At 36.1% G+C, this 26,823-nt stretch overlaps 3 protein-coding genes and 1 non-coding gene across 4 annotated transcripts; 2 read left to right on the top strand and 2 right to left on the bottom strand.

Moving 5' to 3' along the window:
- LOC100178914 (chloride channel protein C-like) lies at window positions 1–8,094 on the top strand. The gene is made up of 19 exons (XM_009860415.2): window positions 1–225; window positions 595–676; window positions 1,048–1,119; window positions 1,487–1,616; window positions 1,673–1,750; window positions 2,198–2,373; window positions 2,843–2,935; window positions 3,359–3,602; window positions 3,953–4,147; window positions 4,406–4,497; window positions 4,553–4,698; window positions 4,768–4,939; window positions 5,474–5,654; window positions 5,964–6,133; window positions 6,413–6,586; window positions 6,768–6,858; window positions 6,936–7,031; window positions 7,499–7,638; window positions 7,831–8,094. Exons 1-19 carry the CDS (start codon window positions 90–92, stop codon window positions 7,901–7,903), a joined length of 2,541 nt encoding a protein of 846 aa, XP_009858717.1. The 5' UTR covers window positions 1–89; the 3' UTR covers window positions 7,904–8,094.
- A 1,251-nt stretch (window positions 8,095–9,345) lies between these two features.
- LOC104265745 (corticotropin-releasing factor receptor 2) lies at window positions 9,346–19,440 on the bottom strand. The gene is made up of 12 exons (XM_009860414.3): window positions 18,238–19,440; window positions 17,997–18,103; window positions 16,214–16,330; window positions 15,127–15,209; window positions 14,063–14,122; window positions 13,491–13,600; window positions 12,787–12,898; window positions 11,185–11,341; window positions 10,966–11,096; window positions 10,634–10,867; window positions 10,378–10,495; window positions 9,346–9,701 (listed from the first exon to the last, which is right to left on the bottom strand). The coding sequence occupies exons 1-12, from the start codon at window positions 18,486–18,488 to the stop codon at window positions 9,421–9,423; spliced, it is 1,761 nt and encodes a 586-aa protein (XP_009858716.1). The 5' UTR covers window positions 18,489–19,440; the 3' UTR covers window positions 9,346–9,420.
- On the top strand, window positions 14,661–26,721 carry LOC101243069 (liver carboxylesterase 2-like). The gene is made up of 16 exons (XM_018811842.2): window positions 14,661–14,800; window positions 15,018–15,118; window positions 19,917–20,192; window positions 20,486–20,687; window positions 21,048–21,179; window positions 21,737–21,909; window positions 22,058–22,235; window positions 22,409–22,509; window positions 22,961–23,048; window positions 23,102–23,265; window positions 23,573–23,695; window positions 24,101–24,300; window positions 24,787–24,968; window positions 25,154–25,255; window positions 25,816–25,927; window positions 26,358–26,721. Exons 3-16 carry the CDS (start codon window positions 20,094–20,096, stop codon window positions 26,446–26,448), a joined length of 1,947 nt encoding a protein of 648 aa, XP_018667387.2. The 5' UTR covers window positions 14,661–14,800; window positions 15,018–15,118; window positions 19,917–20,093; the 3' UTR covers window positions 26,449–26,721.
- Window positions 24,486–24,599, bottom strand: LOC113474294. The gene has a single exon (XR_003395953.1). It is a non-coding gene; the product is annotated as a U5 spliceosomal RNA (small nuclear RNA).
- Window positions 26,722–26,823: the final 102 nt, after the last annotated feature.

The raw sequence follows: 26,823 nt of genomic DNA, 5'->3' as shown, positions 1-26,823 counted from the left end.
GCGGTTGCATGCACCATCAATAAGCGTCAGTCATAGAACGTTTGCATGTAAAAACAGAATACAAAACAATCAAAAAATACATCTAAGGTATGAACGAAGGAGGCGATGTGAGCGGTAGAGAGACAGAAAACGGAATAGTTGCCGAAGATTTACCGAAACTATCGTTTCACTGCTATGACTATGATACCACAGACGACAGTCACCTGGCGGACACCGAAAACTCCGGTATACACGTTATTATAGTTTTTTAGTTTTATATATAGAGCAAACTTATGAACTCGCAAAAATACGAATGAGTTTTATGTATACAGCACCTCCCTGAAATACAGGATACGTTGTAAAGCGGGGTAAGATGGGACATCCTTTCCCATAAACACAGAAAATTTACCGAATTAAATAACGTAGCTCCGCGATTCGAAAATAACTTTATTAATTGTTTAAAACATGATTATGGAACTATGTGATTTAGATGCCAACGACTTTTCATCTTTACCCCAAAGTACCATATACGTCATTTATGCCGTTACATTTGATTTAAAGCTATACATAAAATTGCACAACACATATGTTTACATGCGATTTATTTATTTTCAGGATTTTTTTCGAAAGGAAGGGAATACGAAAGCGCTTTCGTAAATCACAAATATACAAACAAAGAAAGAGAAGAATTGCAAAAGTAGTTTGTTTACATTTATATTCATTTAATAAATCTATACAGTAGAGTGGGGGAAGATGGGACACCTATTCATTCTATTTTCTCGTCCTATTTGGTGGTAAACAAAGAACATTCAACGAATTATTAAACCGTATCCTCACGACTCTGTTAATTGTTTAAAACACGATCAGGACATTTGGATATTATGTGCTAAAGGTGTCCCATATTCCCCCACCCTACTATATAATAACTGATCGACACGCAGTCATCCATTAAAAATGCTCCTGTAAAGAACAACTTATGCACCAGCAACTAACAACTTTCACTATATTAAAATAAACTATCAAATGTTAAATCGTCCCAAACGGTGCTAACCTAATTGTTATTTCCAGATATGACAGTTTGGATTACTTACCTCCTTGGAGCACTTCCTACAAAAACTGGGTACGAGAACAACCGAGAAGGTAAACTCTTTTACATCACTCTTACAAATTTGCAAATTGTGCTCACTCTGTAACAACAATTGATGTATGCATCGAAATATCGCACTTCTTATATCAAGCATAGAAAGTATTTCTTATCGCTCAAACATTATTAGCAATTATGCTTTATATTAACTCATATATATAATAGGGTGGGGGGAGATGGGACACCTTTAGCGTAAAAAAAACAAATATCCTGATCGTGTTTTAAACAATTAACAACGGTTTTCGGAACTAGCGTGGATACAGTTTTTAGAATTTTTTGAATGTTGTTTGGTTACTACCAAATAGGACGAGAAATTAAAATGCAAAGTTGTCCCATCTTCCCCCACCCTACTATACGTTACAGACTTGACTGGGATAGATGGGTTATGATGGGTCTAATAGGATTCTCAGTTGGAATCGTCGGATTTCTTCTTCACCAGCTGATCGATCTTATATCTGACACAAAGTGGTTCTATGCAACCCAGTATCTTCAGGTTAGTTGCAATACATAAGCTGCTAAACAATTGTGTTGTAATTTATATGATTGCAGGATAGTTTGGCAATCGCTTGGGTGTTCGCTGTGGGTTACAGTCTTATATTTCTCATTCCTGCTGCTGCTATAGTTGTGGTAAGTTGGTATACTACATCCAAACTTACTGTTTATTTTAATGATAGGAATGTTTAGGTAAAAATACCAGTAGCGACGATAGTAAGGTAATCCTTATCATGGATAAAACGCGAATGATAGTAAACAGAGTAGAAGTATTTGCGTATATTTTCCTAAAAGGACAATATCTTGTAGTTGGGTATCAGCATGTATTCTATAGCCTAGGGCGTAAAGTATAAGATGAGATATGTTTTTATTCTCTTTTTTGGACCTATTAAGTAGTAAACAAAGAATATTTACAAAATTATATAACCATAACCTCGCGGTTACTATATATGCTTTGTAACTTGGGTAGTATTAGCAGCGTACGACTCATACTTTATCTTGATGATAAAAAATGAAACCCGGCTGGATAATATACTCTATGTTGTTTTCTTACGCTACATTTACTCGTGCACTTCAATACAGTGGCTGCGACCCTCGGCTGGTGGGTCAGGAATCCCGGAGTTGATTGGATTTTTAAACGGGACAATCATCCGGCATATCTTTAACATTAGAACCATGGTGGTGAAGTTTATATCTTGCGTGTTTGCTGTTGGTTCTGGTATGCCGGTGGGGCCTGAAGGACCAATGATTCACCTCGGGTAATATCTAACGTTGGTATAATAGGTTGGGGAAAGATGAGACACCTTTAGCAGACATCATCCAAGTATCTTTATCGTGTTTTAAACAATTAACAACCGCCTATGGGAGTTGTGAGGATACGGTTTTATAATACTTTGAATGTTCTTTGTTTGCTACCAAACTGTACGAGAAAGCAGAGTAAAAAGCGTCTCTTTATTCCCCACCCTACTATATTTGTATTATGATGCGTTGATATATCTTAGCCGTATAGAAAAAGTTTACAATTGCTATAGAGGTGGACTTGGTTCAAAGGGTCGTGGTTGTATGACGAAGGCCTAAAATGAGGCATAAGACGCCTGTATGTTGCGTTTTAGCTTGTTGAAATTGAAATCTATCTGAAATCAGAAATAATACAAATTATAATATATTTTACTCGGAATTTTTTTGTTATGGATTTTTTTGTTATATCAACCAAATATAATTCAACAGAGGACTTATCGGTGCTGGACTAAGCCAATTTAAATCAGACTCTTTCGGAATTCGGCCAACTTATTTTCAAAGATTTCGAAATTCTGAAGACAGGTGTGTCACTACTCTGCAATCAAACTTTTATTTCTTTGCTTTTGTGCATTTGGTTACTTAGACAGTTTAGTTTTTCATATCGGATTCGTATTGGTTTATTACCACCAATAAAGGACTATACAGTGTAGTAACTAAACCATGGTATATAATCTCTTCAGTATACTATGATAATACAGTACTATATATGGATATAGTAGGGTCGAGAAAGACGGGACACCTTTAGCACATAATATATAAATGTCCCGATCGTGTTTTAACGGTCTATGGGAGCCGTTAGGATACGGTTTTTATTATAATTTTTTGAATGTTCTTTTTTTACCACCAAATACGACGAGAAACCCGAATGAAAATGCATCCCATCTTCCCCAATCCTACTATGTAATAGACAAATGTATTAAATGAATTAATTCAATTTTTCAACAGACGAAACTTCATATCCGCTGGCGCCGCTGCCGGTGTGTCTTCCGCTTTCGGTGCACCGGTAGGTGGCCTCTTGTTCTCCATGGAAGAAGTTTCATCTTTCTGGAACATGAAGTTATCATGGCAGACGTTTTTTTGCTGCATGATATCAACGTTTACAACCGACCTTTTCAACTCAGCGTTCAACGGCTTTACCTACACAGGAAGCTTCGGACTTTTCGCAACAGAAACAAACATAATGTTTCAAGTAATGATGTCAAACATTTATTTATCTTGTAAAATAGCTCAAGCAGTATTGTTATGAACTGTGGACAGACATGTAATTTTATTTTAGCAGTAGGCCTACAACTTTATACATTTTCACAACATATAACTGAAATGTGTTTTGTTGCGCTTGCAAAACATGCTGAAGTGACTACATGGTTATTTTACCGTCTTTCTGAGCGTGCTAATCTCTCAATTCTAACGTTTGTAGTTGACACTCGTACACGTTGTTGCCAAACATTGAAGCATTAGTTATTCTGGACCACTGCTTTCTAAACTCTTTAGTTCTAAATTTGAGGAAATTTAAAATACCTCAACATTTCATTCATAAAGGTAGATACCGACCTTGCGACAAACATCTTGGCTTTTATCCCATCTGCTATACTTGGTTGCATTGGTGGGATACTGGGTGCTCTGTTTACTTTTTTAAACGTAAAGATCGCTCGATTACGACGAAGATTGCTTAGTAAAATAAAATCCCAGCAAAATCAGAAAGTGGTTCGATTTCTCGAACCCTGCATCATAATGGTAAGAAATATTACATAAATAACTCATATAATAAGTTTGTATAATTTTTTTTAAGCTACTGCACGGCCTACCAGCGATATATCTCTGGTAGGTCGTGGTTATTACTGTTAATAAAGTTAAATGTATCTATGTCTAAAATGGGTACACTATGATAGTGCCTCTGTATTCTGTGTTAAGAACTGGATGGTTTTTAGTGGGATAGTAGATACACCAAGCTTGATTAATCTAATGTTAACATCTCAATTTAAATATTTGCAGATTTTAACAGCCACTGTTTCTGTTTTACTGCCTGCCGGATTTACTTGCACCAAATATGAATGCAATATTGAAGCAATTCAAAAAGACCCAAGGTAATAGGGAATTTTTTATTGTGTGTATAATTTGTATACGATTACTGCTGTGTAGACACGACGGCCCACAGTGTCTCACTGTTGCGATGGAAGATTACCGTGCACCACGTACTGAACCTGACGTGGAACGATACGTTTGTCCTGTGGGTCTGTCGTTCATTGATGGCAATAAGACTTTAAATAATCAAAGCTACAATGAAGGTATACAGAAGCCTATTTCAATATTTTGAACCTTATTACTTTAACACCTGCCTTGTTGTATATTTGCAGCTGCCACCTTACTTTTCGTCACTGGTGAGCAGGCGATTAAGCACCTGTTTTCCAACGGCACACACCGCCAGTTCCAGGTCGGCGTCTTAATTACGGTTCTTGTGATTTATTATGTGCTTGCATGTTGGGCAGCGGGAACATCAATATCCAGCGGATTGGTCGTTCCAATGCTGTGAGTGAAATTGTAGACCAAGAGTTCATAATGCATGTACATATATAGTAGGATGGGGAAGATGGGATGCCTTTTTGTTCTATTTTCTCGTCACATTTGGTAGTAAACAAAGAACATTCAAAGAACTAAAAAAACCACATCCTTTCTACTCCTATAGACCGTTGTTATTTTTAAAACACAATCAGGATATTTTGATATTATTCCTGTCCTCCCCCACCCTACTGTCCCGTCTTCCCCTACCCCACTTTATAATATGTATGTTGAACGACCAATAAGCCAAGCTTTAAAAGGAATCAAATTTTGGACATTTTAGCTAATTCTTTTTGTATATATCCATTGTGGGTTTGTGACGTCCCTGCACATTTATCTTAATGATTTTGTGCATATGCACGTTTAACAAATACAATTTCCATATGTTTTTAAATATTATTCCATCTTGTTCATTTGAGAACATGGGGCTCAAATAGTTCCAAGATTTTTATTTTAGGTATTTATACCTACAGTGCTGAACTATCTCTCATATTTGTTACTTAGTTTTATCGGGGCCTTATATGGTCGCATTGTTGGTCAACTTATGGTCACGTGGTTTGGTATCCACCCACCCGAGACGGATCCATATTACGCTTGGATGGATCCAGGAGCCATGGCATTGATAGGGGCTGCTTCATTTTTCGGAGGAGTATCTAGACTTACTATGTCGTTAACTGTTATCATGGTGAGAATATACATTTACACTTACCCCCACATAGAATAGAAAGTTTTTATAGGGAAGCGTTGTCAATATTGCGGGAACCTAACTAGAAACACCGTTTTCGTAATGTTGTTTTCGTTTGGTAACAGTATATCATCCTACCCAGCATTTTTTAACCTTCGGTAGAAATAAAAAAATGTCTAATGTTTTTATTTTATCTAAAGGCAAAGTTCATAATTGTTAAAAGCACGTTTACGTAATATGGGATTTGGGTGCTAACAAGATTCCATCTTACCCCACACTACGATAGTCTTTTTTTCAACATGCATTTAGGTGGAAATAACAAATGACATCAGTTTTCTGCTCCCAATGATGTCAACTATAATGATATCCAAATGGGTGGGAGATTATTTCACACATCCACTATATCACTCACTCCTGGAATTCAAATGCATTCCGTTTCTTGACTCCGAACCTGTGGTGTATAGTAAAGAGAAAAAATTGTGAGTTTTTGTGAAAATTGCAATTATGTAATCGTGTACTGCCTGCTTTCTTTGGCTCTTTTTATTACCGAGACAAAATACAGCGTTAATGTTTTCTAGCGCACGCTGTGATTTAATCCTTTTACGCAGACTGCGAACAGGTGCCCATATTTTAGACCAAGAGCTACAATAAATTAACACATGCCTATGTCTCAATATTGATTCTGAAGTTCCATATCTTTATATTGCGTGAACCATAGAATTTTAATTACTTCATGATCATACTTGTGTTATTCCCAGACTGAATTTAGAACTTTACTGTGCCGGTGACGCAATGACCAAAAACACTGTTGTAGTTCACCCGGTTGAAAAAGTTGGTCGCCTATGTAAATTGCTCCTATCAACAACGCATGGAGGATTTCCTGTAATTAAAGATACCTCTCAAGGACCTGTGCTATGTGGTTTAATTACCAGGTTAATAAACTATGTTTGTTTCTTTTAAAAATACATCACACTTGATTGGGCATGAAGATTGATTGGGCATGAAGTGCGTCACAAATGGTATATAGCACACAATTGCCACTATTTTATAACCGAGGACCGATTTTTTTATGAAACTAACGCACCGAGCCTTTACGTGTTTTATTGTACATAGACTGGAGTTATGTATGTTGTTGCAACACAATGAAATTTTCGTCGACAGTCCTGATGGTTCAACCGCAGGACAGGCCCTTCATTATCAAACGGTGGGCTAACTTTTATAGTCATATATTGCCGATTATAAAAATCTTTCAACGATGTATGTAACTATGATATATTACAGATTCACGTTGATCGACTTCTTCGCAGTAAAGAAACTTATAAGAGAATCGAAAATATATTTAAACATGAAACAGAGCGTGAACAATACCTTGACTTGGTAAAGGTTATATAGTAGGGTGGGAAAAATGGGACACCTTTTAATTCTATTTTTTCGACCCATTTTGTAGTAAATGGAAAACATTCAAAGAATTATAAAACCGAATCTTTGCGACTAATTGTGGACCGCTGTTAATTGTTTAAAAGATTAGGATATGTGGATATAATATGTGGTAAAGGTGTCCCAAGGGAAGATGGGACACCTTTTCAATCTATTTTCTTGTCCTATTTGGTAGTAAACAAAGAACATTCAAAGAATTTTAAAATTGAATCCTCACGACTACTATATACCGTTGTTAACTGTTAAAAACTCGGTCAGAATTATTGAATATTTTTTAGGTGATAAAGCGTCCCATCTTACCCCACTGTACTACATACTAAACACGGATCCAGCTGTAGTGACCTTACTAACTTTAACCCAATTAAAACTATCTTATTTCTACCTAATTTTTGCAAACTTTGTCTCAGAGTCCTTACTACAATCAATCTTGTGTAAGTTTACCCGAAACATTTTCCCTCCACCGTACTTACATCATATTCCGTACCCTTGGCTTGCGACACCTACCGGTTGTAGATGATCATAATCACGTGGTAGGAATAATAACAAGGTATGAAAATTCTGTTTATTTTCGCCTCGAATGGTACTGGCGATGGTTATAGTGTTCAATAAATCAAAACGGTTGAAAAAAAAACAACAATTGTACTGATTTGTTTATTAAAACTTCGTATATAAGTACGAGTTCGTGACTAGTTATGCAATGTGTTTAGGCATCCACCTAAGTTCAACATATTAAACGCAGGAAAGATTTAATGGGATTCAAATTAGAAGAAACTCTTCATACAAAGTTAACCGAGAACAGCAGCGATGTCTGATGACACATCAGAATTTCATTTATTCGTTTTTGTCAAATTCCGAACCTGATATGGTTTTCATGTGGTTGAAACTCATTAACCTGTTTTATAGCCTGTGTAGTCCATTTATTTTATTCAATAAAGTCATGTATTTTTGCAAGTAAATTTAAATAAAAAGAAAACGTTATACAAGCACTTCGTATATCTATTCTTCAGCTTAGTGGCCCGACCTAATTTACTTGTGTGGAACTCGAGGTTTTCAGATGGCGAATCTGCACTCTGCACCTTTTCCATTATTATTTAGAAATTTAAGCCGCTTACTGATCAATATAAACACAAATTTAAAACAGCACCTGCTACGTGATGACCGTGCCACATTGTTAAACATATAGATTTATCACGCGACTTATTCGTGTGACGTATTTCACCTGTTTTAATGCACCTGCTTGTACCGTCTTATGTGCATTGTCGTTTTCTGCAACCATTTCGACAAAAATCAATATGCTATATTCGATAAAAATTGTTTTTCGGTGGTGTTGCTATAAAAGATTTGACAAAGTGTTGCATTCAGACATTCATGTTTTGTAATAAACTGAATACAGGGCTGTGACGACATACAACTTACATTCGCTGGTGTTAAACAGTCGGTAGCAAATATATCTCTGAGGTAAGCCCACTAACTTATATGATTGACTACCATTAAATACCTGAACAGTAAGTGATAATGGTAATGTATTTGGCTAAATTTAGTTTATAGTTTTCATCGAATAAATTTTTCATTGCGTTATGCAAAGAGTCCCCAGAATGTCTAAGAGTCCCCAGAATCCCCCTAATAAAGAAAAAAAATAAAAGAAGTATATAATACTTTAAAACTGATTTTTATGTAAATTTCATCCTACCTTAATGGTAATTTTGTATCTGGTGTAAATTCCAGCTAGAGAGCTGCATGCTTTACAAATGCCTCGCGCTCTTTCTTTTGCAATCACATGTATAATAACTGTTATTGCTTTTGATTGCGCACGAGTTGCTTCGTACATCATCAAATGCTGGTTCATTGCATAATATTTAATCAGTATATTTTACCGCCTAACTTAAGAACATTAATAGAGATTTCACCGATGTCTCATTGGTTTTTGTTGTTCGGTATTGTAGGAATAGTCAGGATAACCGAATTCAACATATATAGTGGGGTGGGGGAAGATGGGACACCTTAAATACATAATATCCAAATAGCCTGATCGTGTTTTAAACATTTAACAATGGTCTGTGGGAGTCGTGAGGATACGGTTTTATAATTCATTGAATGTTCTTTGTTTACTACCGAATGAAAGAAGAAAACTAAACGAAAAGGTGTCCCATCTCCCCCCACCCTACTATATACGAAGGAAATGCTTTTCTTTTGTTCCAAGCACCCAAGATAGTATATGCAGAACAGGTATGATCCTCCACCAACTTTGTAAAAAAAAGGTAAAACAGCTTTATTGAACGCATGTGAACTTTTGATGCAGTTAATTAAATAAATAAAATGAAATGTGAACTCAATGCTGCAGTTTGATTTTGGAATTGGCAGTCGCACTGCAGATAAATGATGTTGTTTCCTGCAATTCGGAATTTGCTCTTTGCAAAGTATTTTGACTTGTTTGGATCTTCTCATTTCTTTGAGTTCTAGTTAACACCTCTGTAAGGAAATTTTTAGTTTTTCCTTTTTCTTCTTCAGTCGGTTTAAATGGATGTCTCATTTCGTCACTATCCATATTCATGCTTGAGTTTTGACCACTCAAGCGTAGCGACAAAGTTCGCCGCGATAGAGATCGGTCTCCTAATGTAATAAGAATATTTAAAAAAAGTTCGAAATGGAAACACTTTATGACGCTCGATGTTGATTCTGTTACCATTATTCACGCAAGGACAAATAAATGTCAACCATTCATTTAAATAACTTAGTACAATGAGTAAGGTGGGGTTTATGACTAAATGGGACAAGAAACTAGAATAAAAAGTGTCCCATCACCCCTCACTCAACTATACGTACAGATTATCAATCCAGTATCGTTGTTTAATAAAAATAGCCTTAAATATTTCCTTCAGTTTGATCCTGTCTCATAAAACAAGTTTTTGTTTTGAAAAAACTGAGATACAAACATGAGGAAGCTGGACAGGGTAGGGCTTCAATTAGGGTTAAAAAAAAACAAAAAAACAACATCGTTTATATATAACGCATGGCAAAGACTCTATAGCACAACCATTTCGGTAGGTTAACTACAAGTTGCAGAATACTATTAGTGAAGTTTAAGTGTTCCACTTTACTCCGTCTGTTTGCGAATCGCTAAATAACTCCTCGTGTGTTTTATTATATATTTTGTGTTGTCCTTTAATAAAGGTTTGATAGTCTTAATTCTTGGCCTCCCTTAAAAATCATTATAAATTTTGATTTTTACCCATAATTCTATATACAGTAATAAAGATCTATATACAGTAATAATAATAACTTTTACCTATGCCAATGCCAAAGCATGGGAAGTTACCATGCGCTCTAAGTGTCTGAACCCTCCTCAACACAGCTTCCCTCATATGTGTGTTGCAAAAGCAATGGAAGAGGCAGATGAAGAAGCCCTATATAGCGATGGAGTTTATATCTTTAAGATAAGCAATTATTAAGTGTACATAATGTACTGGTGATTGGTTTCTAACATGCCATCTTTTTATGTATAATAGTAGAGGGGTTGTTACAATTTGTATTAAAATATTTACCTGAAAAGACTCCAAAATCACATTTGTATAAATGAAAATAATTTCTCCGGTTGAACTGTTACTCGGATTCACCATGAATATTAAGTACGTCAATCCCAGAAGAGAGAAGTAAAACACGAAAGCCTTAGAGACTGATCGTATTGTTGATGCTTCGTTTCTATGTTTGTAAGCTGCTTTGCGCCCACGACACTTTGCCAAGATACATACGAAGTTGCAAAATATGAAGCCATTTATCTGCACGTAAAACCCAACGTTTGATTCTGACATCCAAGAGAAAAAAATGTTAAAGTCCATTTAATTAGGTCTGATTAAAGAATGATACAGTCTCTTACCAGTAACACAATGCCAATGGGCACCAGATAAATGTAATCAACTTGTTTGGGAGAGTGGTTTAACCAACAGTCTTTGTTTTCAAATTTCGCCTTCAAGATTGCCCAAAACATCATAATGGGAATTGGAACACCTAAAAATTTATTCAAACGTTTTTTTGATATTCAAAAGCCTAACGGTCTGAATTTTAATATCTTAATAAATTTAGTAGAGTATATTACCCCATCCCAACAAGACACACCGACCCCAGAAGCTATCGGCCATCGACATGAACGGGCTTTCCAACTTCCTATGGATCATAATTCCCTCAACCATCATCCAACTGAATGTGACGATCAAAGCATAGTTGAACAGGATTGCAAAAACTCGACACCCGACCTGAAAGCAACATATAATTAACAAAGTTGTTTGATGTTATATTGCCAACTTAGAAGACTAATGCAAACAAGTGTCTCGACAACGTCAATTAAGCCGCACACTTAAAATCAACAGCTTTAATTGCTGTGTTATGGGTAAAATTGACAAGTACTAACACGAATTTAGAGAGGATTTTTGCATAATGAAAGACACTTTGCAGATGAACTAAGTCAAGGTCATGCCGTATCTCAAACAAACATTGTGGTGTGCAAATAAAATACGAATACATTACTTATTGCAACTCTCTTGTTTGACAACGGCAATTGTAATGTAATGACACAATCACCAATTGCAGCTGATGTTTTAAAAGATACTCTATCGATCTATCTGGCGTGATTTTGTCTTGAAATAATCTTGTCATTATTTACCAAAAATCGAAGATAGCATATTGAACACGTGAAATGTCAGCTTGGGAACATCTTTAAAATCATAAAACACAAAAACCCACAGATGGGAATTTGATTGAAGGTTAAGGGGAATCAAGGTTTAAGTTTCGCATCTTTCTCATGATGTGCTGTCGTATATTTAAAGGACCCCATTGTTGTGTTTGACATTTTTACACCAAGTTACTATATATTTGTTGTAAATTGTTTTCTCGTTATATTTACTCATCGATTGCTGGCGGAAGAGATCGGTTTAAACAAACGATGATTTTAACATCTAAATTTCACGGCAGAAAAGAAAACCCCACTACTCCTATAAATCACGTTAAAGATCTCGAACTATATTTATGTGGCATTTAAATGACTTCATGAGAGTCGATTCCGACTTTTAAAGGACTTTTAAAGGAACTAATTTGCTTTTGTTGAAACTGTAGATAAATATTATAAAATGGTTGGTGACTGTTTAAAGTTGAGCGTAGCAATGGCCGATTGACGTATATATTATTACAAAACTAAGTGGCGTACCACGCGTATACTCACTCTACTATTTATAAAACTTTCTTCGGGGTAACTACGGTGCAAAAAATGTCACTGATAAAACCAAAAGTAAATTTTATATAACCCTTTAAGCTCGCGTTGTCGCACTCAGGCATTTTAAGAGAAACCACACTTTCAAAAAGTAAGCCGTTACCAAACGCATGTGCATCAAAGTAGTCTAGCAGATTATATATACTATTTAATTCTGTGTCTTTTTATAAAACGCAATCGTCAAAAACAGTATTATCGTATATCTACTGTATAGTTGTCGACCTACGCGTCGTATCGTTCTTGTCCATTATATATGCTTGTTCTTTGCTGCCACAAGCGCTCACTCAAAGCAAAAAGCGCCACTGACGTCACATATTTTTTACAAAATCTTAATAAAGACTATTTGCAGACTTAATTAAAACAGTTACTTCAGTCCCCCCTTTGAAACTATGAAAACTATTATGAAGCCCCGCATCAACATAGACACGTTCTTACCATATTTACATTGCCTGAAAATCCAACCCCGAAAAGTAGAAACCACGTGACGTTTCTAATGATTAAAGACATGACAAAGTTCCAATGAATTATCATCTTTAAATTTCGGCGTCTGTGGAAACAAAGTAAAGTTACCTTGCAAAAGTACCTGTGTTGGTGCTTGAACACATTAGTTATCACCATACACATATATGCCCACAAGTTAAAGTGTCTTGCCCAAGGACACACACGCCTACAATGGTAGCAGCGGTAAGTTTTGATTCTTCCAGTTAAAAGGAAGCACCTTACCCGCTGGGCTACAACGGACCAAAAAATTTATACTGTTGCCGATGCTAGTAGGTATAATGTAGTAGGGTGAAATGAGCCACCTTTTAATTCTATTTTCTCGTCGCATTTGGTAAAACAAAGAATTATAAAACCGTGTTCTCATGGCTATACCATAAACCGTTGTTAACTGTTTAAAACACGATCAGGATATTTGGATATTATCTGCTAAAGAAGTCCCGTATTTCCCCATCCTACTATGTATTTATGCAAATATACCTCGGCCGTTTCAAAATTAAGTTTTATATGTCTCATAACTCTTCCAAGTGCCATGGCCCCTCTTATATTATTGCACAAACAATTATAGCATGGTACACTCGCTACACCACAAAATTTCCCGTCGAGTTAAAACAACACAATAAAATCCGTTTGGTATTTACCGTAGTATGCAAAAGGAGGCAAAAGCAATGCAGAGAGCAAACAAAGAAATACTTCTTCCAACGATTGTCAACACAGTCCAAGAAACGAAGTGATATTTACAAATTTCCTTCTGAAAATAAACGCAAGTAAAATGATTTAGATTTAATAATTTATATTTTGTAAACGTACTCGACAGACGTATATAGAATTCCGGGAGGGTTTATGTTTGGTCCTTATCATTTTATAAGATTGTCCCTATTTGGGAACGACTGCTTTACACGATATACTTAGGTTAATGCTGTTTAATCCCGCTTAATGTGTTGCACCTTAAATATTAGTCTTTACATTAATAACGAAAGAAGTGTGGGTATGATCCAGTTTTCGAAACTTTCCATTCCACATAAATTGTGCAAGCGTACAACAAAATATGTTGTTTAACTTCACTAAAACAGTCAAAAAGATTATTGGACCTCTGTATACGGCCTTGTTAAATAAAATGGCGGCCGTATTTAATTTTCACGAACTTTTAGGTATTATATATGCTCCCCATTTGATTAATTCGAGTTGTGTGAATGCGATCACTGCGACTTACCTCGTAACTCCAACCTGTTGATGATGCTTGATGGTATGTACAAAAGCTTAGGTTTTGATGCTGCAGATTATAAACTAAGTTTTAATATCTCCCAAAAGAAAGTAATATAGTAGGGTGGTAGAATACGGACACCTTTAGCACACAATATCCAGATATTCTAATCGTGTTTTAAACAATTATTATTTAACGGCCTATGGAAGTCGTGAGAACACGATTTTATAATTCTTTGTTTTACCAAATGCGACGAGAAAATAGAATGAAAAGGTGTCCCATCTTCCCCCACCCTACTATACCTTTATTATTTGACAACAATTTAAAAATTGTTTTATGTGTTTTATTTCTTTGTGTTCTGAAACGTAGACACGTTTGTGTATTCACCATGTCCTTTTGTTTATCAAAATCCGTGTAATATTAATGTGTATTTAATTTTTTTGTTTAGTCGTGTTATTATCGTTCATTCGTTAAATGTATTTAAATTATCAAATTGTTGTTATCACTGTTGACCTACTTATGGGTGTTAATCATTATTAATTATTCTCGACTGTTGTGCCTATGTCGTGTTCGCCGCGTGCCCGGCGCTTTTTTAGTTTTCTGATAACAATTAAACGCGTCTGTTGGTAAAAGCAGTTGGTACTTTTTTCACTGTTACCCTGTTTAGTCGCAACACCGTTCTCTACTAACTTTTGGTCGCACCGATGATGCATTTCTTGTGAAAGATTGACGTCCAAAAGTTAATGTGTAAGTTTAACATATATGTGTTTTTTATTGTGTGCATTTTCATTCCCGATTAACTTTATTACTGCTATTGTAGACCTTGCATAATTTTGCAAAAAAACTCAGTTCTTGAAGTATATAAGTTATTTACATAACATGCACATAACCAAGTTATAACATGTGTTTGTGTATAGTGACATCTGACATGTGTGTGTACATGTATAACAGACAACCGTTTTAGGTCTTGGCAAGGCAGAGGGCGCATGATTGAACTGTGTGATATATATATGCGACTGGTTTTACGGTATAACTTGCAAAAGGTTCACAGACAGATGTTTAAAGGTACCCACCTGACTTAATCTATGAATACAACTGTCGTAGTTCGATTTTATCGCCCAAGTTCCATTCATGTAACATTCCTTGCTTGAATTACCTGCAGCAAATATTCAATTTATTTGGTCACGCAACATTTCACCCGTGTAAACCAAGCTATTCAGGCCAAGTATAAAATTCCTGCGGTTTCCATAAGGCCAGTTTGTATTGTACTCTGTGACGTCACACTTAGCTATTATTGTTAAGCGCCTAATGCTTGAATAATTCAGTTGATATAATTTCACTTATAGCACTTATCAGTTTCAATATTCTTAACTGTAAGGTTATTTACCAGTTTATTTTATAGTGGGTAAAGTTTATTTAATACATACATAATTTATATCTTAACTGTAAGAGCATTTGTCAGGTTTTAAAGATGTTTCAAACCGTGTCAAAGCAGTTCTTATTACATAATACGCTTACGAGTTTGTTTTGACTTTGAAACTTGTAACGACGTTATGCCCATGAATGCTAATGGTGATGTTAGAAGCCTACACGCTACATTTACTCGAACAAATGTCAACGTAACTTTCCCATGCAGTTCGACACATACTGATAAAGTAACACTCTCCCAAACTGTTCTATATACTTTCGTATTAATTATTTAAAGAGAAACCTATACGTATCTTAGTAACTTGATTGGACGTCATTATTTTCCACGCTATTGGTTTCAGCCTACGTACACAAGTGCTGTAACCATGGTTCCACGACGACAGCAAATGACAAAACAAAGTTTTAACCTGTGCGGTAAATTGCAGGAAATATCCTCATGCATTCCCATGCACTCACGATATCAAGAAATGGCCTCGTTCCGGCTTAAAAAAATCGCTAAACCAATCGAGACTTTCTCCCGGGTAATGAGATTTTAATGAAACCAAAAGGCAAGCATAGCTGTATGATCGGTGACGTAGATTTTAAAAATAGAATCCATGGTAACTGGAAAACCGTTTGCGCTTCATGAACTTAGCGGGTAACCAATTCACGGTAGAGTTGACTTGACAGAATAGATATTACAAAAATAACACACAACTTAACTCATAAACCAAAGACTTAACATTTACTTACCTATGTAATTGATCCCGTTTAAAATCGTAGGGCAGCCGCTGTAAGCCACTCGACCCGGTTTCGTTTGCGTGAAGCAGACACCCATGCTGTCCACAGTAGCTTGGCAAATCCCCCCTGCTGTATATATCCATGTGAATGACTGTGATCATTTTTCACAGTAACGATAACCACACAAGAAATACGTTTAAGTTTAACGGGGCCATAAAACACCACAATGTATATATTGAGGAAATTTAATATTACATCTTTGTTCTTCTCAAACATGAAAAATGGAACAAAATTCCCGCTCTGGTGGACGAGCCGTCGAATAAAAAGATGCGTGTTCTTTTTTTTAGTGTTTGGAATACGATACCGCATTGAGGGAAGTATAGGTAAATTGATAAACACGCAAACAAATACGTAATTCGCTGTGGTTCTAATCTTTGGGGAAGAAGCTAATCATAATTACCGAAGTTACAATGTCGTTTTTATCCATCCTGCAATCTAAGGTCAAAAAGTTCAAAAGTAATGTGTTGCCGTATAGTCAGCAGTTTATTTCAATGTACATTTACTTCCTGGTAGGGGAAATTCGTAATATTTACTGGGCTTATATCTACGTTCATACATGCACCTTTTCAACAGAAGCAATTTATCGTGGACCGTTTATCATATTTATCTCGGCCTGCGGCATTAGCTATTTCATGATATCTTCTTGATATTGCGACAGGGTGAAACCAATATACGATGGGCACGGCTCTTTTATGACACCAATAACGTAAGGTTGTTTACCCGACATAACATGATTGACGTTAATGCGAAATTTGTTTACACAACATGCACGGAAATCAGATTAAACCGTGCAGACAATTAATGTCCGCACCAATGCTGTTGCCAGCAGATCGCTATGAATAGCATTCAACATTAAGATACTTTTGTGTTTTTCCAGCTGGCTGAAGTAAGTATATACCTCCTATAATAATAGCGCCACTTATAACATCTGCGGTCGGTGATAACCTATGACTAGAAATGCGATGACAGACATTTGAGAAAACAGGGTAACCGGTGATTGAAATTTACCGAGAAAACTTCGACACGAGCGTGCTGTTGTCATCACAGTGACATGTATTAAAGGAAAAGGGAACCGCAAACCTGAACTGGTTGCGAACTCGAAATACCTTAGCAATAATGTTATGTTTGTTTGCTTTAAAAATCCAGAAGACTTAAGTTTAAATTCGACAGTCTTGGGTGTGACGTCATTAAAAGCGCTTGACTTATCGCAAAGCCACACGAAAGACAGCTAACCAAATGTTCTGAAATTAAAACCCACCAAACGTAAAACCGCTTTTCTTGTGGTCGGAGCACTTCATTGGCTGGTTAAACAACAACTTTTCAATTGTAGAGTAAGTTTCTTTATACGCGTATAGATGCGAAGGGTTTGCTGTTAATCGACTCGCAATCTCGTTCGCGTAATAACCAAAGTGGGCGACCTTTTACGAAATTGCTCGAACGTATCAGGGGAAGGCATCAAGATGGTTTCGGCGCGTGGCCAAAATCATTCATTAGAACGCCCCCTAACCAACACTGGCTAGCCCATATATTGAAAATAATATATGGCCTTAAGGCCTAATACAAACACGTCCATTATGGTTGCGGTTGTCATTAGAGAATACCAATGTTTCCGTTGAATGATAGGGCAACTAGCATTATTTGTTTTCGCTTAAAGAGCTCGGTACACTGATCGCAACAGAAATTACCGCCGCAAGTATTTATAGGCAAGCTAACGGAGATAATTGCAATTTTCTACCTGGTTGGTCTTCGAGACGACAGTCACGGAATATCTGACACGCGATATGCCTCGGTAATTCATTTTCTAGTGCAAGTAATTTGTCAGCGACTTTTTCCAAATGATTTCTGAAACAACAAAAAAGTATGAACAATTTGTTAACAAATTCGTAAATTACTCATTTTTATAATCGGGCATAGTCGACGCGTTGGGCTGAACTTTTTAGCTTAGATTTAGAAATTGACTATTAAAACCAACTTACTTCACGACATTACAAGACACGTCGATTGTTGTGTTTCCAATTTTAATCGAAGATGTTAACGAAGTAGTATCCCGTGTCTGAGTTATAGTAGTTGTTTGTATGTCTGTAACTATTGTAGTTGTTTCCATGTCTGGTCCGGTATTGTTCTCCGTCCAGGATGCATCTGTATTTACTATTGGTCCCCCGCTGACACGCAATATGAACCAATATTGACAAAACAGCGTACATATTCCAAAACGCATTTTACACATTTACTTGACTGAAAACGTTATCTAGGCCAGTTTTAGTTCTTATATCTGCAAAAAACAGCAGTAAAACATGTATGTCCTCACGTAGCAATAACACGAACGCGTATGCCTTGTGCCGCAAGCTTAATCCTTCTAATACAACGCTTTTAATTTTCATCACATTTCTTCAATTACCCACAACGCACTTTGTATCTCTATATCTTGACCTGCCATCCTCATATCTCCGCCGTAGTTTATCGTGACCACGGAATCAATCCCTACAAGAACGAACCCCAAAAGTTCGAGCAAACACAAAGCACTGGCGCGTCAATTACACCGTGAAAAAACGAAGAAGGTTAAAATGGTTTACGAAATATGTCGAGATTTCGAGTAATAGGAAACGCGCATAGGGATCAACATATTTGTTGCCTTTTCATCTCGACTGTTATAACATTTTGTTTACAAATTTTTATCAATTACCCAATGCGCACTTGAAACTGTCAGTTAAACCTTCTACGAACCACACTATCTCATAATACGCTGCGGAATGTTTAATAGCAGAGTAAGAAACGCAGTTCAGTTTTATTATCGGTTAAACCTAACACCACATGGCGTCAGGCCTAAAAGAAAGATTAAAATGGTGGCGAAAATGTCGGTTGCTTTTTTATCTTTGCGGTTGTTTATAACTGTCTTAGATGACGGCTGAGGCTTCCCATTTCCAGCAGCACTAAATACACAATATATGTTATGATGTACTGGGTGACGGTGAGTATAGGGAAATTTAAAAACAAGACGCCATTAAAAATATGGTTCGCTCATATGGTTCATTATATATGAAAAAAACAATTAGTTTAATAGTTTATCTATATGTTTATTATTCAGAGAAGACCAACTACGGTCTATCCATTAATTATAGTTATAGTAGGGTGGGGGAAGATGGGACATCTTTTTAATCTATTTCTCCTCCAATTTGGTAGTAAACAAACATTCAACGATTTTTTTTCTAAAACTTTATCCTCACGGCTCTTATAGAGTATGAACCGCTGGCAATTGTTGAAAACACGATCAGGATATTTGGTTATTATGTGTGAAAGGTGTCCCATCTCCCCCCCCCCCCTACTATATTGTTTATTATGCTAATTGCTTTTTCATTAGGCAGGAAAATACGTTTCGTAAAACTGTGATGGAAAGTTAAAAAAACCGCTGGGATAAAATAACTACATATTAAATTCAGGGTTTATTTTATGAAAGAAATCTATCTATATGCGTTTGCTTTTAAGTAGCTTATAGCAACGTTTGTCGTTTAGGGAACAGCTTGATATGAAACATAATGTGAGGCTGTCATAGGTTATCATTTTAGGTAACCGGTGGGTTTATTTACCAAGATGTTCGAACACGTTTGAATACATGCTCTCCTACCGTGTTAGTTACGCACAAGGATTTTCTTTATAGATATACGAGTTCACCGACCTTACGTTGAGTAAGAAACATCAGCGTAAAATGATGTCATTACATCTTCCATAAGCTTAATGTTCCTGGATCTATGTCGTACTATTCAGTAGATAAGTTACGGGCGTGGCGTTAGCAGTCGAATTTAACTGTCGCATTTCGAATATAAACGACGAGAAAATGTGGCGGATTTGTATCGCGTTGCTTTTCATCTTTCAGTATAAGTTGGTCGAGTGCCAACTTCTTGCCAACACGACACTTGGTTTGGCACAAGGACAGGTAACAATTATAGATCAGCCTTTAATTGCGGTTAATTTTATATATTGTTTTGAATAGACATAAGTTGTGAAAGTTACCGAGAACTTGCTGTAGTTTGATAAAATTTATCGTATTTTCTTCTGCCTAACAATTTTACCGTTATTGTATTAACGTTAAAAATTGAAGGATGTAATATGGTACATATTACCTTGTCCTAACAAATAGCTTGTTAGATTATAACGTATACAGCTTTTACGAGAGTTTATTAAACACTCGGTGGTAATTTTACGATTGACGCGTTTATTTTATCCCAGTTAAGCAGTTATGGTCGGCCCGTCACCGAGTTCCTTGGCATTCCGTATGCAGAACCACCGATCGGCCCAAACAGGTTCGAACCCCCAGTTCCATCGTTGCCATGGAATTCTACAAAATACTTTTATCAATATGGTTCATCTTGTTATCAAGCAAGCCCCACAACTCAACAAAGAATTAAAGATCAAAAAACAACGGACGAAGGTATGGTGTTTCATATAATAATGACATCATTTTTTTACTGGCTCTCATATAAGTTGCATTTAAATACCGAGTAAAGTATAGGATGGGCCGACTTCGGGATGGGCTATTGTTTTTGCGGAAAATATATAAAATACAAAGCTGCGATTACACAGCTGTGTGGACGCCACTGTACAATTGTTAACAGATGCAGACTTGATCCTATTTTATTAGGTTTGTTGTGTTGCGCATCGTCGCTGGCACGGAAGACACAAAATATTTTTGACAACAAAGCTATGATTTTTGTGTTTTGCGTTGTCCAATGCTTGACTGCGACCATGGTGACTTTAACTCCCAATAAATGCTTATATATTTTTTCTTTAGTTCTTGTGTACTCTGACATGAGCGAGGACTGCTTGTTCTTGAACATATACACCCCATGGCGAGCAGGGGACATCGACAACCTTTTACCAGTGATGATATTCGTTCACGGAGGAAACTTTCAAAGGGGAACCGGTACTTTTAGTTCCTGTTATTGCAAAACCACAATTTTAATAACAAAAAAAAAACGTTTTAAAAAATAGACCTTGCTTCTATACTAGTTAGTTATGTGGATACTTTCTGTCGACCGGTTGTTACATGATGTCAGACATCATCCACTTATCGATTCTTAATTCCCGATTCCTATGTACCCTTTGACTAAACTTGAATCATGGTTTATAAATTTCATTACTTCAAAAATAATTTTTTGCCTAAATCTAAATTAGAATAGTGGGGTAGGGGAAGATGGGACACCTTTCCGTTATATTTCTCGTCCCATTCGGTAGTAAACACAGAAAATTTAAAAAACCATAAAACCGTTTTCTCACGACTCCCAGATTGTTGTTAATTGTTTAAAACACGATCAGGATATTCGGATAATATGTGCTAAAGGTGTCCCATCATAATTACCATGCAATTAACGTTTATTAAAACTATCAAAAACGAATATATTTAAACGATAATGAGGTTGACCAGTTTAAAACTTCTTCATATTGAAATCATTAGAGCTGTGCTCTCTTGTGTATTTTCAGGTAAGGTTTACAAAGGGGCAAAGTTGGCGGGCGACAATAACGTAGTTGTCGTAACGTTCAACTACCGATTAGGAGTGTTGGGTTTTCTATGTGGTGAGGAGAATGGCATCAATGGTAACTATGGACTGCTGGACCAAGTTGAAGCTTTTAGATGGGTCAAGAACAATATTGAGGTAATTCTAAAGTTAATTTTATGTACATGCGCACAAGTCAGTAAATAGTCAATAAAAAGTCCTGAAAGGTATTACAAATTTTATTTAAAAACTTATATCTGTGTTTGTGGTTCTTAATAGGCTTACCTAAGAGTTGTATTTTTTACAGGCTTTCGGCGGCGATCCAGCTAAAATTACTATATTTGGTGAAGAGGCCGGTGGCTCCTCCGTTCACATGCATGCCCTCTATCCAAAGAACGGAGGATTATTTTCGAATGTGATTATTCAAAGCGCTGCGTACGACGACAGTCTGTGGTCACGTCAACAAGCAAATGACGCATTTGAATGTAAGCCGAGGTGGTAATGATTGAACGGTGGTTACTAATATCAATTATCTGCTATGATTACACAAAGGCATCTTTGTTATGCTACTTTTATTTTATTTACAAAAGTGTTAACAATCATCAAATCTAAGCCTTTATAAGACGATGAATATAAACATGTCTAAATTCCTTAACAGTGTTTTTGAAGTCCGCTGGAGTGTCAGCGGATGAAAACCTTTCTGTGAATTTGCAAAATATCTCGGTACAAAACCTAATCAATTCATCTCAAGTTGTCTCGGTAAGTCGGCCACATTGTGATCTTGTATGTTCATTCATTGGACGTCGCATGATCGTAATTATAGACACTTAAACATTTTTAAACATATTAATTAACATATAGTCGGGTGGGGGAAGATGGGACACCTTTAGCACATAATATCTAAACATCCTTACCATGTTTTAAACAATCAATAGCCGTCTATGGGAGTCGTAAGGATACGGTTTGATATTTCTCTAAATATTCTTTGTGTACCACCAAATGCTACGATAAAATTGAAAGAAAAAGTGCCCCATCTTCCCCACCCTACTATACCTGATTTGTATCCATGTAACAACCCCCTTTCATGGAACAGTTGTACTTGTTACTCTTTGTGTTATTTGTTGCACATCAAAACTCACAAATGTGATCAAATTGTAAATTTATCGTTATATGTCAAAACACCGGTGATATAAATTGCTTGTGATTGCAGGATTGGCATCCATGTATCTCTTCCTCTTTCATCAACGAATTTCCAAGTGAAATTATGGCGGTCGGAAACTTCAGTTCAAGTGAAAAAAGTAATATTGATAAAGGTTTAGCACCGTGGAAAGTAAACATTAACATGTTGCAGATGTAAATATTATGTGTGGATCAAATTCCGGAGCAGGCCAGGAGAACAATGTTAACGTTAACGATGATGATTGGTTGGTGGTATTGACGGAGTCAGTAGTGCAAGAAGCTTTTCCTCAGCAATATGGGTTGATTACAAATGATGACATCACACGTATGAGCTCTGTAAGAATTTACAAATTTGTTTGTTTGGTTCAGCATTGTCACTAATATCTGTGACCCAAATAGGTTGAAAGTTTATGCGTGTTTGATGTTACAAATATTACCCCCACGGTTCATGTTTGTCACGTATATGCGTTTACCATTCATACGTATACGATATTTGTAGGTATATCGTGTTTTCTGATTCCTCTGCTGACATGTCACGTCCATGTTTAAAAGTTGAATTATATAAATAATAGTTTCTCTGTGCCTAAAGTAATATAATTTATAAATACACATAACATGAATATATATTTCATTCACCGTTCAGAATTATTTCAAATATTACGCCGCATACCAAGATGATAATAACAGCACTATGAAGAAGTTCCAGATAAAAAATATCGTAGAAAACGTGGTTGGAGATCAAACCTACTTTACATGGGCACAAGAAGTAAGGATATGTATATACATACAAGTGTCACAAATTTAAAAAGAAAACTTATATATAGTGTTGTGGGGTAAGTTGGGATACCGTTAGCACCCACATCCCACATTTCCCAATAATCGTGTTTTTAACAATCGCCAACGCAATTTAGGTATCTCCAATGTGTATTCTGTTTTACTTCGTATGAAAGCATGCTGTAATTATCGATAATATGGTTATATATATATATATATATATATATATATACAAACCTTCGCTCTCATACAAGTAGTTGTGCTTATAATACTTATATTTATTAGGATTTAATACCACGAAATTTAGAAAGTGTGTTTTATGATGTTTCCCCAAATATCCGTATGTTACGTTAGAAAAGTTGTCACAAACAATACACAACTATTGTGTTTTCAACAGATTTCAGGTGGAATGGAAAGTGAGGTTTCCTCAATCTTTCAATATCGGTTTTCGCTGGTTGATTCGTCAGGTATCGTTTCAAGTTCTGGAGCACCCATCTCAGAAGAACTGGTATATTTGTTTGGATACAATGTTTCTCCCGAATATGATACGATGTCTAAAGATATAATGAAGTATTGGACCAACTTTGCTAAATCAGGGTATGTGTCTATAGTGAATAATTAACTGCCAAATTACAACATGATTGTCCTGTTTTATTCGCCTCGTGCCCACTTTCGAGTTGTGAGTGAATGTTTTTTTAATATATATGTTTATTTGAATACGACTGTTTTTGTATTACCTATTGTGCAACAACAAAGCTCTGTAACCAGATTACAGTAAATAATCCTGACAAGAGTCAGGTGTGGAAAAGTGGTCAAAGACTCATTGAATTACAACCCTCCACGAAATTTTTTAGTAAAGGGCGAAAGAATCATGCGCTGAAGAGAAGTCAAAGTTGAATACGACTTCTCGCACAACTCATACTCTGCATACCCCATTGCCAATTGCCGTAATGTATTTTGTCTCAAACCCCTCCAATGGTGGCAGCAATGAGTCTAGAATCCAATCTTCTCTTTACACGTTGTATACTAAACAATATATCAGTCATCCAACCGATAATGCTATTTATGTTTTTATACTTGCAGTAACCCAAACTGGCCTGACAATACCTCAGCAACTTGGCCCGAATACAAGACATCTGAACAGCAACAATGTCGATCTCGGTTAACTTTAGATTCCTTGCCATACCTATCGACACATTACATCTCGCACGACGAGGTGACGTCACGAAGCTGGGAGTTTTGGGGAGATTATTATAAAACCTTAGGTATTAATTTCCTTTTCCCAATTTACCATTACCTGTTTATCAGTATATATACAGCGGGCATACACTAGAATAAAATAACCTTCCTTTTCTGTCTTCGGGAACACTATAAACTATGGTCACATTAGTTTAAATGTAGTAAAAAAAATAGTTACTGCTAAAGTGAACTTATTCTTATTTTTAAACAGGTTTTGCCTGTAATGATACTTTGCCAGCGAATACAAGTACAACCGACCCTGGTGAACCGACCGGTCCGTGTGTATGCGAAGCATCTGTTGCTGAAATTTTTGGTGGGTTTAACCTACAAGCTTACAAACTTGTGTGGTTATATTTCAATAGTTGAATGAGTAAATAACCGCAATTTTTTATCTTTGCCCGGCGGACATTTTTATCATTTCTATCACGGGTGTCCGTATGTTATACAGTAGGGTTGGGGAAGACGGGACACCTTTTAACTCTTTTTCTCGCCCCATTTATTAGTAAACAAAGAACATTCAAAGGATTATAAAACAATATGCCCACGACTCCCATCGACCGTTGTTAATTGTTTAAAACACGATCAGGATATTTGGATCTTACGCGCTAAAGGTATCCCATCTTTCCCCGCCCTACTATATCACGAAAAACAGGACAGCCGTGGTATAACGAGTGTCGCTGCCCCGCCACATGAAAGTAAATAGGTTACATTTATTCCTAATTCATACCTCGTGTTATTTATGAGCATATCTGCATGCACACAGCTTTGTGAGTTTTTAATTTTGGGTGACTGCCAATTTGTAATTCCCATAGTGAGTTAATATATTTAGCAACCTTTCAACACCGCAGATGTATATTTTACTATTATTTTAAGGAATTGCTTTGTCCAATGAAGCAGCTGCTATTTTGATGTTCGTATTTATTTCCATTTCCGGAGTTTTCATTCTGAGTCTTCTAGTAGCATGTTGCTGCCTATGCAAACTCAAGTAAGCGAATTGTTGTTTTTAGTTTTCAAACAATTTCTTCAATAAAACCTACACTTCGGGTGTCAGTATTAAGAAATTATATTTATAATGCTACCAAATATAGGTATACCGCCTATACTGTGTGCTATGTATCAAGAAGCTTGTTATAAATAAAGTTCTTTAATAAATAAAGTAAGGGGGGAAGAAGTGACACCTTTTCATTATATTTTCTCGTCCAATTTGGTAGTAAACAAAAAAACACTCAAAGAAATTATCAAACCGTATCCTCACGACCATCATTGATCGTTGTTGTTTGTGTAAAACGAGGTATTTGGATATTATGTAATAAAAGTGTCCCACTTTCCCCCACCCTACTATATATAGAAAAGGATAACAGAAGTAAATGTCGTGTTTTCTAATATAAACAATATCGTTGTACTTGTTTGAACAGGAGGGCATTGAAGAAAGAAATCAAGAAACACAAGCGGCCCAGTATTGACCGAAGTTACGACAACCCAACATGTTCCGCTTACAAACTATAAAGCTGCCATTTACGAATATGTCGAATGATAATTTACCAAGTTGACGGCGTATGTTGCAGATTGGTTAAATTGTATATTCAGTTTAAATTTAATAAACGTCCGTTTAATTAAAAAATGCATCGCATTAGTAACATATATAAACACTAAAAATATTATTAGTTTAATTTTGTTAAAAAAAATTTTAAAAAAATACTCCTATACCCGCCAAGTAGCCTAATTGATATAAACATGTTTAAGTATACATGGCCTATGAAATACTTTCAGTAGAATGTTGTTTACAGCAGTGTTTGTTTACATGATGCATTGAAATATGCGATCGACATTACTCTTGATTACCAAGTATTTATGTATTGTGTGCATATATACTTCCTATTG

This window comes from Ciona intestinalis, chromosome 5, assembly GCF_000224145.3.
Source record: "Ciona intestinalis chromosome 5, KH, whole genome shotgun sequence".
Taxonomy (NCBI): Eukaryota; Metazoa; Chordata; class Ascidiacea; order Phlebobranchia; family Cionidae; genus Ciona; species Ciona intestinalis.
Note: the sequence above shows the minus strand (reverse complement) of the source record. Positions and strands in the feature narration are given on the sequence as shown.

Excerpts from the sequence above, each read along its gene's own strand:
- LOC101243069 (XM_018811842.2), top strand. The coding sequence starts at position 20,094 with ATGTGGCGGATTTGTATCGCGTTGCTTTTCATCTTTCAGTATAAGTTG. Across the intron at positions 20,688-21,047 it reads TCAAAAAACAACGGACGAAG|TTCTTGTGTACTCTGACATG; the intron begins GTATGGTGTTTC and ends TTTTTTCTTTAG. Across the intron at positions 25,928-26,357 it reads TGCTGCCTATGCAAACTCAA|GAGGGCATTGAAGAAAGAAA; the intron begins GTAAGCGAATTG and ends TTGTTTGAACAG.
- LOC100178914 (XM_009860415.2), top strand. The coding sequence starts at position 90 with ATGAACGAAGGAGGCGATGTGAGCGGTAGAGAGACAGAAAACGGAATA. Across the intron at positions 4,699-4,767 it reads TAATCAAAGCTACAATGAAG|CTGCCACCTTACTTTTCGTC; the intron begins GTATACAGAAGC and ends GTATATTTGCAG. Across the intron at positions 4,940-5,473 it reads GGATTGGTCGTTCCAATGCT|TTTTATCGGGGCCTTATATG; the intron begins GTGAGTGAAATT and ends TTTGTTACTTAG.
- LOC104265745 (XM_009860414.3), bottom strand. The coding sequence starts at position 18,488 with ATGTGTAAAATGCGTTTTGGAATATGTACGCTGTTTTGTCAATATTGG. Across the intron at positions 15,210-16,213 it reads AAACGGGATCAATTACATAG|GTAATTCAAGCAAGGAATGT; the intron begins GTAAGTAAATGT and ends TATTTGCTGCAG. Across the intron at positions 11,097-11,184 it reads GTGTGTCTTGTTGGGATGGG|GTGTTCCAATTCCCATTATG; the intron begins GTAATATACTCT and ends ATAAATTTTTAG.